Raw genomic sequence first — 15,720 nt, forward strand, 5'->3', positions numbered from 1 at the left:
GGAATGGCTTAAAATAATATTCGATGGGTGCATAAGGCTGAATCATGTACCGCACTCTTGGAGAACTGCTCGTGTAGCTTTCCTACCAAAGGCGGGGAAGATCGGTCACGTGTATCCCAAAGACTATAGACCCATTAGCTTAACATCATTTCTGTTCAAAACCTTTGAGAGGCTGATAGATGTGTACATAAAGTCCAACGTGGATGAAAAGCTGCTCTCCGCAACACAGCATGCGTACACCAAAGGCAAGTCGGTAGACACCGCATTGCATATCGTGGTAATAAGCATAGAGAAATCCCTGGAATATAAGGAGTATGCTCTAGGAGTCTTCTTAGACATTGCCGTGGCTTTCAATAATGTTTCTAAATGGGCGATTTTGGATGGTCTTAATTACATTAAAGTACATACTGCCTTAATCAGATGGATCGGCTGCATGTTAAATTGCAGGAAGATTACATCACAATGGGGATTGTACGAGGCCACGAAATCAGTGGACAGGGGCACGCCGCAGGAAGGGGTGCTATCACCTCTGCTGTGGACGCTGGTCATCAACCAACTGCTCAGGCGGTTCGATGAGGGGTCCGTAAAACTTACGGCTTACGCGGATGACGTTGTTATTGTCATAAGTGGAAAGTGCCTTCCAACGATTAGCTCTTTGATGCATCGGGCGCTTCGGGATATTCATACATGGGCATCTAATGTCGGGTTCAAAGTCAATGCGGAGAAGACGGATATGGTCTTGTTTACAAAGAGGTACAAGGTCCCAAATTGGACCAGGCCTAAGTTAGGAGGGGTGACCTTACAGGAGAAACCTAGCACAAAATATCTAGGAATCATCCTAGACAGTAAGCTGTCACGGAAGCTCAACGTGGAGGAGAGGAAGATGAAGGCCTCAACGGCACTCTATGCATGTAAAAGAATGCTGGGGTGTACGTGGGGCTTATCGCCATTTATTTCTCATTGGGTTTTAACAGCGATTGTAAGCTCTATTCTATACTATGGAGTTCTTGTCTGGTGGAAAGCCACACAAAAGACAACATACCTCAAAAAATTAGAGGGGGTATGCAAACTATCGATGCTAGCATTACGAGAGCCCTGAAAACAACCCCGAAGGCTGCACTGTATGCCAGTCTGCACATTCCACCTGTAGACCTGGTAGCAAGAACATATCATTAACAACCACAACCAGGCTCGGTGCCTCGGGCAGCTTGAGCGCCGACGATATGGCCATAGTAGTATAGCGTCATCAATCACAAGACGAACATACTACCTGATTCTCTATCTGCGCTTCGAAGGAGATCTTAAGGCCACAATAGAGGTGGACGGTTGGCGCAAGGGTGCGCAAGTGGCGGACGAGGCGATACATGTGTACACAGATGGTTCCAAAGTAGTGGAAGGAGTAGGGTCTGCGGTATAGTGTGCTGATTCGGAAATAAGAATATCCTACAGGCCGCCGGATTACTGTAGCGTTTTCCAAGCGGAAATATTAGCCGTAACCAAAGCAGTAGAAACCCTGGAAGAGAATAGCTTAAGCTGCAACCGTGTTAACTTTTATATTGACAGTCAAGCAGCAATTAAGGCAATAATCTCGCATAGCACAGCATCTAAATGCGTGTTAGAGTGTAAGCAGTCTCTGGAGAGAATCGGGACAGGGAGAAGCATACATCTATATTGGGCCCCAGGTCATATGGGAATAGATGGGAATGAAAAAGCGGACGAACTAGCTAAAAAGGCCGCATCCCTTGAAGCTTGCTCCGTAGACGTCCCAATTAGACTGGGCGATATTAAGCGAAGGCGAGAGGTGCACATGATCGACCAAGCGGGAAAGGCGTGGGTTCAAGCGCGGGGCTGTAAAGTGTCGAAGATTATGTGTAGGTCTTACAACCTTAGACTAACAAAGTTGTTTCTATCATTAAAAAGAGAGGACTGTAGACTTATTGCGGGTATTCTGACTGGACACTGCCTTCTGTCGTCACATGCCTTTAAATTAGGCTTGGTCAGTGATAGCAGATGTAGGAAGTGTGGGTTGGAGGAGGAAACGATCGAGCACGTTCTGTGCTCGTGCCCTGCGCTTGCCAGGCTAAGACTCCAGCTATTAGGAGTGATACAGCTGTCAGATCTAGAAGCAGCAAGTGGTTAAGGAAGCTTCTAGCGGAAAAGCATTTTTTAAAATATGAATTGGAAAGCTTGTACTCGAAGAAGGATGAGATAAATGCCGAGTTATTATCTATCCATTTAAGATTGGCAGAACAACTACCTACGACTGCATTAATGGAATGTTTCGACCGCATTAAGACAGAGGTCGATCAGGAACTACAACAAAAATACAGGTCGCTGAACCGAACATCGGACAAGCTGGCAGGACGACGAGAGGGTAACCAAAACCAAAACACTCACCAGTTTCATGACAAGTTCGTTAACCTCACAACAGTGGCCATTACCAAGGAAGAGGCAAAACTTCTCAAAAAGGGCCTGAAGCACAATATCATGGACCAGAATACAGTAAGAAAAACGGAGCAAGCGATTGTAGATGCGGAGATCGCAATATCATTGATACCACTGGAAGAACAGGAGCACGCAAGACACATGTACAGGGAAATCATAAAAAAGGAGGTGAAAGCACAGGAAGGACAAAAATCGAATACAGAGGAGAAAACAATAAAGAATCTACGGCATAAACTAAGGAAAAACAATATTGTCACAACGAAAGCGGACAAAGGAAATACCACTGTGCTAATCAAAAAAGAGCAATATATATCCAAAACCGAGGATCTCATAGAGGAAATGAAATGTCGTAGAATGAGAGAGGATCCCACAGATGAATACCAAAAACAAATCAAAGTTGCTATAAAAAATGCAACCAATATAGTAGATTCTAACATGGCACATAGATTGGTCCAAATGAACCCTTCGGCTCTTCCACTGGTTGCGCTACCAAAAATCCACAAGCCGGACACGCCAATGAGGCCCATCATTAATTTTAAATCGGCACCATGTTACAAACTGTCCAAATATTTAAAAACGATATTGATAGTGTAACGAATTTGCTTGCAAATCCTCTTATTTGCCTTTTTGCTAAGTTCGTATCACTAAACTGTTGAATAAATAACTCCAATATTGAATAATGGAAAAATGGGCTTTATTAAAGTACTTCACAATAACACTTATACTTTGCAATTAGCTGGCTTAATAACCAAACTGATAGCTTAAATGAAACTGACTTTCAAAATAATACTGCTATTGCTCGCTAGATATCGTCTTAACCGAAACTGATTATAGCGCCTCTACCGCTGGTGCTTTTACTCTTTGATTTCCTCGTGGCATCTTCTAGGCTCTTCCAGCGACACTTCAACAATTACAATTGCATACTTTTGGGAGCATCTCTTCTCTGCTGCGTGTACGTACATATGTGTAGACATAATGTTTTATTCGTTTATGTAGATACAAGTGACTGTCTGCTTTATTGTTGTTGTGACTTCATTTACTTAGCATCAGACTAGGGATGTGAGTATCACCTGGTGTCACTCATATTCGTCACACTGCCCTCCACCTAAGTCTGATCGTCCCGATCAGACAAATCTCTCGATCTAAACGCTGCTAGCCTTTCCAAATGAACCACTTTCATTTTGGTTCGTGGTTTGCCAATGGTTTGTATGCGGTACACTACATCGTTGATCCGTTTTACAACTTTGTATGGGCCTTCCCAATTACACTGCAATTTCGGGGACAAACCTTTTTTTCGTTGTGGGTTGTATAACAGCACCAAATCTCCTTCCTGAAACCCTTCAGAATTAATTGCTTTCATCTTGTCACTCATAATTTTTGATCGTTGCCTTACAAGATCGTGTATCTCTCTCAGCTCTTCTTCCAAATCACTAGTGGATTTCTTAACATTTCTCTCCGCATTGGCATCTAGCCCAAACTTCAAATCAGCTGGCAGTCTAAGGTCATTGCCAAAAATTACTTTTGCAGGGGTTTGGCCCGTTGTCTCATGCACGGCTGATCGGTAAGCCATCAAGAATAATGGTATGCGGGTATCCCACTCTTTATGGTACTTGTCTACTACTTTCCTTAAGTGCTCCTCCAATGTTCTATTGAATCGTTCTACCATACCATCGGATTGAGGATGCAATGCAGTTGTCCGTGTTTTTCGAATGCCCAATGATTTACACATTTCCTGGAATACAGCTGATTCGAAATTCCTGCCTTGATCAGAATGTAACTCCATTGGTACACCATACCTTGCAACCCAATTGTTTATAAACACTTTTTCTACCGTTTCCGCTTCTTGATTTGGGATTGGGTATACCTCTGGCCATTTGCTGAAATAATCCATAACTACCAGTACATATTTGTTTCCGCCGTTGCTAGTAGGAAATGGACCGGCGACATCCATAGCGATCCTTTCAAATGGCGCACCTGAGTTATGTTGCTTCATCTGGCCATGACTTCGGGTTCTGGGCCCTTTTGCTCTGCTGCAAACCTCGCAGTTCGCAATCCACTCAGTGACCGACTGACGGCAACCAATCTCTGTTTAATCTTCTCGAGCGTCTTCGTGATCCCAAGATGACCTCCGCTTGGACCATTATGCAGCTCGCTGAGCACGTCAGGAATCCTCTTTCTGGGAAGAACTATCAATTTCTTCTTGCATTTACCATCCTCACTCTCCCATACTCGATGAAGGCAACCGGATATCAATTCTAAACTGTTCCACTGTGCCCAATATGACTTCGCAAAGGGACTCTCTGCTGACATCTCTTCTCTGTTTGGTCTTTCGTTTCGTTTCGGACATCTATAATGTCTTCTTTAGCCTCGGCTTTTGAACAGTGCTTGCATTCCAAACTACATGGTCTTCGTGACATTGCATCGGCATTTCCATGGGTACTACCTTTTCGATGCTCAATGGAAAAGTCATAGCTTTGTAGTCGCTCGATCCACCGTGCCAATTGTCCTTCCGGATTACGGAACTGCAGAAGCCATTTTAAAGCTGCGTGATCTGTCCTGACACGGAATCGCTGGCCGTAGAGGTATTTGTGAAAATGTTTAATGCACTCTACCAATGCCAACAGCTCTCTTCGCGTAACGCAGTAGTTCCTCTCTGGTTTTCCAATCGAACGGCTGTAATATGCAACTACCTTCTCCTGTCCATCGACCAGGTGTGATAAAACGCCTCCTATAGCATATCCGCTCGCATCTGTATCTAGAATAAACGTTGCTCCTGGAATTGGATATGCCAACATTGGGGCAGTGCACAAACGCTCTTTCAATGTTTGGAAAGTTACTCTTGCTCCTTCTTCTATTCAAAAGCTTTATTTTTTCTTGTTATCTCGTGGAGACTATGGGCTACGCTGGCAAAATTTGGTACAAATCGGCGGTAATATGTGCACAGCCCAAGGAAACTTCTCAATTCATGCAGATTCTGTGGTCTTGGCCAATCCTTTACTGCCTCTATCTTTTCATTCGCTGTACGGATACCTTCTGTTGTTACCTTGTGACCCAAATAATTTACTTCCTTTTTAAACAGCGCACACTTTTTGGGACTTAACTTCAGACCAGCGCCAGCTATTCTCTGGAAAACTTCATCTAAGTTTTTAAGATGTTCATCAAAGTTCTTGCCCAATACGATGATGTCGTCCAGGTACACCAAGCATGTTTTCCAATGTAGTCCTTTCAATACCTGATCCATGAGTCTCTCGAAAGTAGCTGGTGCATTACATAGTCCAAAGGGCATTACTGTAAATTGCCAAAGACCATCTCCGACGCTGAAGGCTATTTTCTCTTTGTCTTCCTCCTTCACCTCCACTTGCCAGTAGCCGCTTTTCAAGTCCAGTGTGGAAAACCATTTCATACCAGAGAGCGAGTCCAGAGTGTCGTCAATTCTTGGCAATGGGTAGCTATCCTTTTTCGTAACGTCATTCAACTTCAGGTAGTCCACGCAAAACCTCATTTTTCCATCCTTCTTCTTTACAAGTACTACCGGTGAGCTCCAGGGACTAGCTTATGGTTCGATGACGCCGCTGTCACTTATTTCTTGTATAATTTGACTCACCACTTCCCGCTTCGCCAGTGGAACACTACGTGGAGCTTGGAACCATCCTGGTCAAATATGTTTGCGTACTTTAGGAGCAGTTGCTTTGCCTTACTCTGATAATCTTCCTCTAGCCCCTCCGTCCATTCCGTGATGTCATTTGAAATATCTGTGTTACTAGATGAAACGTGTTCCTGGAGCTGTTCACAGTTAATAATTACTTCAGCCTCTTGGCATCTTCCCAAAATAGCTCCTTTGGTCAGTTTGAGTGGTGACTTGAACTCATTGAGTACTCTTACCGGAATACGTCCATCTTGTTTTGTCATAGCCAGGGTTTTTCCTACAAGTATGTTCAGTGCTGATTTGTTTGCTGCTTCGACAACCCACAATTTGTCCCACAATCTCCATCAACCTTTGCCCAGATGACTGCTTCGGATTTTGGTGGTATTTGCTGACTCTCTTCCACCAGTACTCGTTTACTGCTGTAGCCTCTCTCGTAGCCGAAATTAAGTGGTACATCCATGTTCTTATATCGCATCGTCTTGCTTTGCATGTCGATCTTGATGCCTTGGTTGATTAAGAAGTCCACTCCAATTATGATTGCATCAACAATATCTGCCACTATAAAATTGTGTAGTACCGTGACGTTCCCAATTGCTACTTCACATTCTACATCTCCAATTACTTGGGTGTCCTCTCCCGTGGCTGTGCGTAATCTTGCTCCAAGCAATGGTCTTATCTTTTTGTTGACTAAATCCGCTCGAATGATGGAATGAGATGCACCCGTATCTACAGTCAGTAAACGTTCCTTTCCGTCGACATGTCCTCCAACAGTAATATTGCTCGATCTTCTTCCAATCTGCGAGATAGAGATTATGGGGCATTCAATTGCGGGAGCCAGCTGTCGCCCCTTGCGGCTGACTCGATTTAGTTTAATGATTGAGTGGTCTTGGAGATTTGCTCATCACCTTCTGCTCTGCGTTTACGACCACCCACATTGTTGGAACTGTTAGGGTTGGTGTTGCAATAACGCGCAATATGCCCTGGCTTCCCACACTTAAAGCCTTTGACTGCATCATTATTCTTCTGCTGCGTACCCTTCAATGCTTCCAAAATTGCGTCTACCCAGTCTGGCCTTTCCACATCCACGCGATGAGCTTTGTACGCTGGCTTACTCAAAAGTGAGGCTGTTTCCTGAGTCAGTGCATGCGATACCGTCTCAGCAAATGTTAGCTTTGGATTCGCATATGTAGCCCGCTTCGTTTCCACATCTAGTATGCCATTTATGAAACTCTGGATTTTTATCCTTTCAGTGTATTCCACGGGTGCGTCCGCATTTGCAAGCTGAGCCAATCTTTCAATATCTGAAGCAAACTCCTGCAATGTCTCACTTGCTTTTTGGTAGCGGTTTTGCAACTCAATTTGGAATATCTGTTTTCTATGCTCGCTTCCATAACGCCGTTCTACAGCAGCCATCAATGCTTCATAATTGTTCCGCTCTCCTTCGGGAATCGTCTGTAGGATTTCCGCTGCTGGCTCCTTCAATGCCACGAACAGTGCAGGAACTTTATCTTCCGCATTCCAGTTGTTCACTGCTGCGGTCTTCTCAAACTGTAGCTTGAAGACCTGGAAAGGAACAGAACCGTCAAAAGATGGAGTTTTTACCTTCGTATTACTCGCTGAAACTGTTGGGCGATTTATTTGCAACTCCTGTATACGACTTTTCAAAGCTTCTATATCGGCATCCATTTTATCCTCGACCTGTACAATTTTTGTATTCTGTGCTTCTAACTGCGAAGACATTTTTGCCACCTGCAATGATAAGCGCTCCTCTTGTGCTTCCATCTTGGATGTAATCTGTGTCGACATTTCTGAAATACGCGTTTCTTGTGCTTCAATCTTCGATGTTATTTCTGACGACATTTCTGCAATACGTGTCTTCTGTTCTTCCATCTTGGATGCCAGTTGAGATGTTATATCTGTCTTTTGCGATTCCAGTTGAGATGACATTTGTTACGACATTTCTGAAATACGCGTTTCTTGTGCTTCGATCTTTGATGTTATTCTTGTCTCTTGGGATTCTATTTTGGATGTTATACGGTTCTCCTGCGATTCCAGTTGGGATGCCACTGTTGATGTTTGCGCAGATATTGCAGCCAAAATCATGTTCAAGTCTGTGCTCGTAACTGTCTGCGATGTTTCGTTTTTCTCTTCAATTTTTGTTGTCTCCTCGCCATCAAGATGAAAGACATACTCTTCCACATCAATTCCTTCTAATTCCATTGCCTCTCGTTGTCGTGCCTGAAGTTCGAGTTTAATGCCGGTTGTATTCAATCCACGGTTCTCCAACTCCTTCTTCAGTTGCGGGATCTTCAATTCACTTAACTTTGCCATGTCCTTGTTGTCCTCTGGAATTTATTCAACAATCCCACTTCTGACACCAATTGTAACGAATTTGCTTGCAAATCCTCTTATTTGCCTTTTTGCTAAGTTTGTATCACTAAACTGTTGAATAAATAACTCCAATATTGAGAATAATGGAAAAATGGCCTTTATTAAAGTACTTCACAATAACACTTATACTTTGCAATTAGCTGGCTTAATAACCAAACTGATAGCTTAAATGAAACTGACTTTCAAAATAATACTACTATTGCTCGCTAGATATCGTCTTAATCGAAACTGATTATAGCGCCTCTACCACTGGTGCTTTTATACTCTTTGATTTCCTCGTGGCATCTTCTAGGCGCTTCCAGAATTTACTTAGTTGCCGCCATATAATTATAGCTACAGATGCACGTATATAGCTTCTCATATGCGTGTATTTGTGAGCGACACTTCAACAATTACAATTGCATACTTTTGGGAGCATCTCTTCTCTGCTGCGTGTACGTACATATGTGTAGACATAATCAAACCAATTCTAAATATTCTCGCGGAATTTTGTTCTCGCGGATTTTTTTATTCCCGCGGAAAAATTCCTCCAATAATTGAGGAATAGGAATTTCGAATTTTCGAAGTCAGCTGTTTTGTCAATTGAAATTTCGTTGCACATTTCTTCTTTTGTTTAAAAAATTGAAAAGTGTAATTATTGTTGCAAATTTGTTGGAAGTATTTATTGCATTTCATGTGGTATTCACTGAAATGAGTAATGAGCTGGTGCCACAGCAACATCAACAGCGGAACATAAGAAGAAGACATCCGCATAACACAAATCTGCCGGAGTTGCCTGCTTTCATTCAGCAAAGCAATTTTCTGGCGGCCAAGTTGAGTTGAATTCGTCCTTCGGCATATGCCAAAATCTATTTAAGCCTTATTAAAAAATCCTTGCGCAATTTCTGGATGGCTGCATCAAATATGTATACCAAGAGCTCTACCGTTGCTTATGATATACTTTTCGACTTAAAATAAAGAATATTGTGGTTGTAGTTGTTGTTGTATTAACAGTGAGAATATTGTGGTACAATGTAAATACATATTTTAGCACAAATTTGTACAAATAAGTGTTCTTTCTTAAAAGAACCAATTTCCTTTAACTATTTTGATGCATTCCCTTTAATTTAACAAGTGAAAAAGCTCCTATGAAATGGCAGAGAAATCTCCCTCTCCCTCACATTCATAATACCTACTTTTCTCCCATAACCGGTTTCCGCTTTTTCGAATATTGTTCAGAATAGGAGGAAAGGGAGAAGTGAAAAAACTCACAAGGAATTTTTATTTAGAATACGAGGAATGGGAGAAGGGAAAAAACTCGCACGGAATTTTGGTTTAGAATTGGGCTGAATGTTTTATTCGTTTATGTAGATACAAGTGACTGTCTGCTTTATTGTTGTTGTGACTTCATTTACTTAGCATCAGACTAGGGATGTGAGTATCACCTGGTGTCACTCATATTCGTCACAATAGATACTCTGGAGCTAAGGAACGAATATGCAATGGCTAACACAACAGAACTAATAGAGAGACTCGAGACCGTAGAGCTAACAAGAAACAGCAAATTGGTATCTTTTGGCATAAAAGATTTATACCCATCTATACCACTATCGGAGACTTTGGACATAGTTAGCTCAACAATAGTTCATAACACAAAAAACAAAGTGAAAAGTATGCAAATCAAAATACGCTAAGAACCACTTTACGTCAAAACTATTTTCAATTCAACAATAAAATATATAGACAAACAAACGGTCTTGGAATGGGAAGCCCCACATCAGCAATTCTTATGGAAGTGTTCATGCAAAATCTGGAGGAAAAGTACATACAGGAGCTGAAGTCCAAATTAGGCGTGTAATTTTATGCTAGATACGTGGATGACATAATATGCGTTTTAACTACTAATAACGAAGAGCTTGTACTGGAGTACCGCAACAAGCAGCACGGAAATATAAAATTTACAATGGAAACCGAAAAAGACGGAGGAATCAACTATCTAGACCTCACGATAAATATTGATAAAGAAGCCAAAAGATTTAACTATGACATATATAGAAAGTCAACGGCCACCGACACAATAATACACAATACCTCAAATCACCCTCAACAGCATAAAAATACAGCATTAAGGCACTTGGTACATAGACTTGAAAGAACACCTCTTACACAAGAGGCCTATAAGAGAGAACTTGAGGTCATATATAATATCGCTGCAAACAACGGATATAAAAAAGCACTAGTAGATAAGCTCAGAAGGACAAATGGAGAACCAAAAAGAAATAATGAAAAGGAAAATAATAGCTGGACGACTATGACATATACTGGAAAAGCAACATATAAATTGGCAAACTTCTTCAAAAAATACAACATTAACACAGCATTCAAAACATCGAACAATCTAGGGCGAAAACTAAGAACTAACATTAACTCAGAGGATCCGTTTAGCAGCCACGGCGTATACAAGCTTACCTGCGGATGCCAGCATAGTTACATAGGACAAACAGGACGGCAAATAAGAACAAGGTTCAGAGAACATGTTACAGATTACAACAAAAAAACCCGGAATCCAAACATTATACCCGAGTCTAACTCGCGAATCACATGGTCAAGAATCAATGTTCCCCAGCAAACATCAATAAAACAGTTAGGGTTCTTCACATACAGGAAAAGGGCCGACGTCTCAACGTACTCGAAAACATGGAAATCTACAAACAGAAAACATTCGACAGTAGAATAATAAACGAACAGATAAACACAATTTCTGACACAATATTCGAGCCTTTATAACTTGTTTACAGGAAACAACTTAATCACACAGGTACAAAAGACAAACACACAACAACAAATAAACACAAGACAATTAACACACCAAAACAAAAAACCGACAAAGAAGGTCAAACGACTAAAATCACAGATTTCTACCTACCCCAGTCAGCCACACAAATCGATTAGTAAACCACCCTCGGTTCTGAATGAACACACAGCACATACACATAACTAAATATAAACAAGCATCAATTTGACAATACCTGCTCATATACCTACGAACTATAAATACAGGACAAACGACAACAACAGATCAGAACGAAAATCGACACTCATGATGGCACAACGCGGAAACCGGTTTGTCTCAAAACCAAATTTTACAAGGGATGACGGAAAATCGTTCCAATATACATCATTTATCCACCCTGTCGGAAAATCAACCAAACAAGATAAGAAGCTTCTAGTATTTGCCAAGAGGACGGAGTTATTTTATAACATAGGTCCTGGTTTTTGATAGGGTTTTTCAGTTTGGTCGTTAAAACAAACTTCTGGTAACACTAAGGACTCAATCTGGGCAGTGGTATAGCATGTGATTTTAATTGCACACGTCACATACCAATGCCCTATCTCTTGCGCCCGATGTTGATGCACCAGCTCTAGCCCCTCTTGCATCCGCACCATTATTTTTCATCTTCCTATTTGAACCTGGAATTACCACTGCCGATTCAATTCTGCGGCTATTCGAGGAGTTTGCTAACGCCAATGCCTGCTTATCCAAGAATGACACCATTTCATCGACTTTTGGCGTGTCACTCTTCCTTACTAGCTCCCATTGTCTGGCTGTCTCGTTATCAAGACGCTCGTGCAACATGTGCACCATAAAAAAGTCCCAGTGCTCTACTGGGAGCCCCTATGTCAGGAGTTGAGGACGCACCTCATGGGTAACATTAGACATGCGCCGCAAGTCGTTCTCTTGCCCCTTAAGTTCCGGCAGCCGAATAAAATTTCGTAGATGCTCACGTCCTATTAAGTAGCTTTGGTCGTACATCTGATTCAGCCGTCCCCAAGCCTGAATATAATTATTCTCAGAAAATTGCCACTGACCAAACTTTAACTTTGCCCGACCAGCCAGCGAATTCGTAAGATACAAAAATTTAAATGATGGGTCTATCTTGTCATTATCATGCACCGCCGCACGGAACCGATGGCGAAATCCTGTCCATTAAATTAGGGCCCCATCAAACTCGTCCCATGTATTTTTGACATCATTTTGTTGGACAAGCGCATGCACCTTCACGTTGATTGGTTGCGAATTTTTTTCTAGCCCTTCAAGTTGCTTCTCCTTATCTAGCTCCGTTTGCATTCTGGCATGCGCCTCAAAATACACAGTTTCCACAACTGTCATATTCTGCTCACAGAAGTGGTCTAGCTCCTCCTCACCCACATCCTCAGGTACAGCTGCATACTCTTCTTTATATGCCTGCCATGCTAGCCGTAGTGAGGTAAGTCACACCTTAATCTCGCCCACTGCCACTTGCTTAAAAGCAGTGCCATTTACAAAATCTAGAGCACGTAGGATTGTAGCTGCATGAGACTTCCACTTCTTCTGAGATGCCATGTCTAAATACGAAAAATATAAAGAAAAAGAAACAAACAAAAAAATAATATATATGAATACAGCATTAATAACAGTGCAGCCTCGCACACAGAGTGCAACTTTGTTATCGCAGCTTATTGTTTTTCATTTAAACAAGCGCACAATAATTGTTATCACCAAGCCCTCAATAAATCACCTTTCAGATTCGCCCACTTGAAATTCGATTCAAACACTTGCACCAATGCTCCCGGCTTGCATATATGTTTGAAAAGTACTAGCCCACTTTAACCATGCCCACCCATCACTAGCGCCAACTCAAACATGCAATTGCCGAAAGACTTTAAACACCTGCAGGATATTTCATCATGGATACACTAGCCCACTCAGTACACATGCACCACTATGAAATCTTGCTCCAAGCTCATCTTTTATTTATGCATAAAAATATAAAAATATTTTGTATTGAAGCCCCCAAATAGCAGCTCAACTTATCTTACCATTCAAATTTATCTCATGCCACCTTCTTTATAACGGTTTTATTTTTTACAAACTATCACCACCAAAGTGCCACATACAAATATTTGCTCTTACGTACATCCAAGCACACACACACATCCAAACACAAACATCCAAGCAAGCAAACATCTAAGCACACAATTTCATTTAGTACATATATCGCATGCAGTTTTACTCATTCATATTTGCTATTTGCAACAATATATTTTTGTATCAAGCACCATTTTTCACACCAAGCACACATTACATAACTATATCTGTATGTATATAACTACGTACATATATATACACTCATGTCTAACACACCAAACTTACATCAATATTCTTGCATGATACAACAATTTTCCTTCACTACATTTTCCACATTGTCACATAAGACTTGTTCGAGAGAAGCAACAAAGCATCACTACAGCAGTGTTATCGCCGTTCACATATGTAAAATCTTAGCAGATACTTTGTGTCTACTATACATGTGTCTACTACGCATGTTTTTTTAATGCACAGCAAAAAGAAAGCGATAGCAAGGATATCACCCTATCACCGCTGTCGACACAAAATCGGGTACGCTTCCCAAGGCAAGTCGGTTCTATTACCGGAGCTACTCGGGATCTTTCCCGACCAAGGACTGTCATTGCAGTGTAACCACATTTAATTTGTTGCGTCCCTCCCACAAATTGTCATCCTCCCAGCAGCTCCTTGCAGCGGGACTGCTCCATATTCTCTTGCTCCGGGAAGGTACTGAGAAATTGTTTTGCTGCATCTGCCGGAAAAGAATCTTTTTAGGACGGTCATACTCTTTTCAGTGTGTCTCGTGTAAGGGATGGTTGCATCGGACAGGTTGTTCTGGGCTTGACCCCAAAACCCGACGTCCACGTAACTTTTATAAATCTTTTGTGGCTACTTGCTGTTCACGCCCAAGGGCGTCCCGCAGTCTACGCCTAAGTGCCCCCCCCCCCCCCCCCCCCACTACCTGCCAGCAGCCCCGCTGCTCAGCAAGCCACAACAAATACCCGCTGTTGCTCGCGACCCACGGCGATAACAACTCAAACAGCTGCTACCACTCATAACTACTACCTTCGTAGTAGAGTCGGTAGCAATGCTGAGCATCAGCCCCTGCCCCCGTCTTCTCCCCCCCCCCCCCCCCCCCTCTTTTCCGGCAGCAATCGTGTAGGTCAGAAAAACAGACTTAGTCCCTACCTCCGTTTGCCAGCACATAATATATATGTTTGCGACATCCGCCCAATGCAGCTCCTGCCTTGGGTGGTGCCACTTTCCTAGATGTTCTGGTCTCCGCGACGGCAAACCCCCGACGGGTTTCATCGCGCCATGTTGCCAGGTAGCAAACCCAAATAATCCGGGTACCCCAATGCTTGCCCAAGGACGCCCAGTCCCAGGGCCACAACAGAAATTGCGTTCTAGCCTTCCTCAACCCAGGCGTAGTCACCCGTCACTTACCCCCAGAGTGGCGACGTTCCCCACTGTGCACTTCAGAATTCTGCAGTTAAACTGTAATGGACTAACTGGGAAGATTACGGAGATAGTCGATTTCATGAAGCGGCATAACATCCGCATTGCTGCGATTCAAGAGACTAAACTCACAGCGAGATCGGCATTGCAGACCTGCTCTGGGTATAATGTCCACAGAAAAGATCGCGAGAGCGGAAATGGAGGCGGCCTCGCGTTTATCATACACCACTCAGTGAAATATTATATATTTGATCCTGGCATCGACCGCAGGGACAATGGGTTAGAACGCCAAGGCCTATCTGTCCGGTCAGGCGATGCAAACCTAGAAATCATCAACATCTACATCACAGTGGATACCGCCCTAATATCAGCGCCTTACTCACTGGCAACAATCGCATTATCTTAGGCGATTTCAATGCCCATCGCGATCTGTGGCATTCAAATTTGCGGGCGGACAGTAGGGGTGAGATGGTGGCGGATCAAATAGAAGAAACGACGTTCTGCACAATAAACGGACACGCCGCCACACGTATGGTATGGTGAAGCTGTCACAGTTCGCCAGATATCTCAATCGTGAGCGCAGAACTCGTAAACTGCGTCAACTGGCAGCCGATGGTAACATTGGCATCCGACCACCTGCCTATACTTATTTCGCTCGAGCCTACCGCCGACTTCATCGTCACAGAAAAACGCACTTTCATAAACTTCAAAAAAGGAAAGTGGGACGAATATAAATCTTTTACAGACAACCTCTTTGCTGCCCTCCCTATCCCGACTGATGCCCGCCAAGGGGAGCGTGCCTTCCGCAAGGTCATTGAATTCGCCTCGGCACGTTTCATTCCCGCCGGGAGAATTCCCGAAATTCGGCCCACTTCCCGGCGGAGGCCGCAAACTTAGCGAGAGAACGTGACCT

The 15,720-nt window shown here is 42.9% G+C and overlaps 2 protein-coding genes across 4 annotated transcripts in view; one reads left to right on the top strand and one right to left on the bottom strand.

Annotated features, from left to right (window-relative positions):
- Nucleotides 1-15,720, top strand: part of Nuf2 — an 89,862-nt gene that overhangs the window by 51,363 nt on the left and 22,779 nt on the right. The window lies entirely within an intron of this gene.
- Nucleotides 6,956-8,422, bottom strand: LOC137242497 (uncharacterized). The gene is made up of 2 exons (XM_067769784.1): nucleotides 8,062-8,422; nucleotides 6,956-7,899 (listed from the first exon to the last, which is right to left on the bottom strand). The coding sequence occupies exons 1-2, from the start codon at nucleotides 8,420-8,422 to the stop codon at nucleotides 6,956-6,958; spliced, it is 1,305 nt and encodes a 434-aa protein (XP_067625885.1).

The sequence above is a fragment of the Eurosta solidaginis genome, chromosome 2 (assembly GCF_040869045.1).
Source record: "Eurosta solidaginis isolate ZX-2024a chromosome 2, ASM4086904v1, whole genome shotgun sequence".
In the NCBI taxonomy this organism is placed as follows: domain Eukaryota; kingdom Metazoa; phylum Arthropoda; class Insecta; order Diptera; family Tephritidae; genus Eurosta; species Eurosta solidaginis.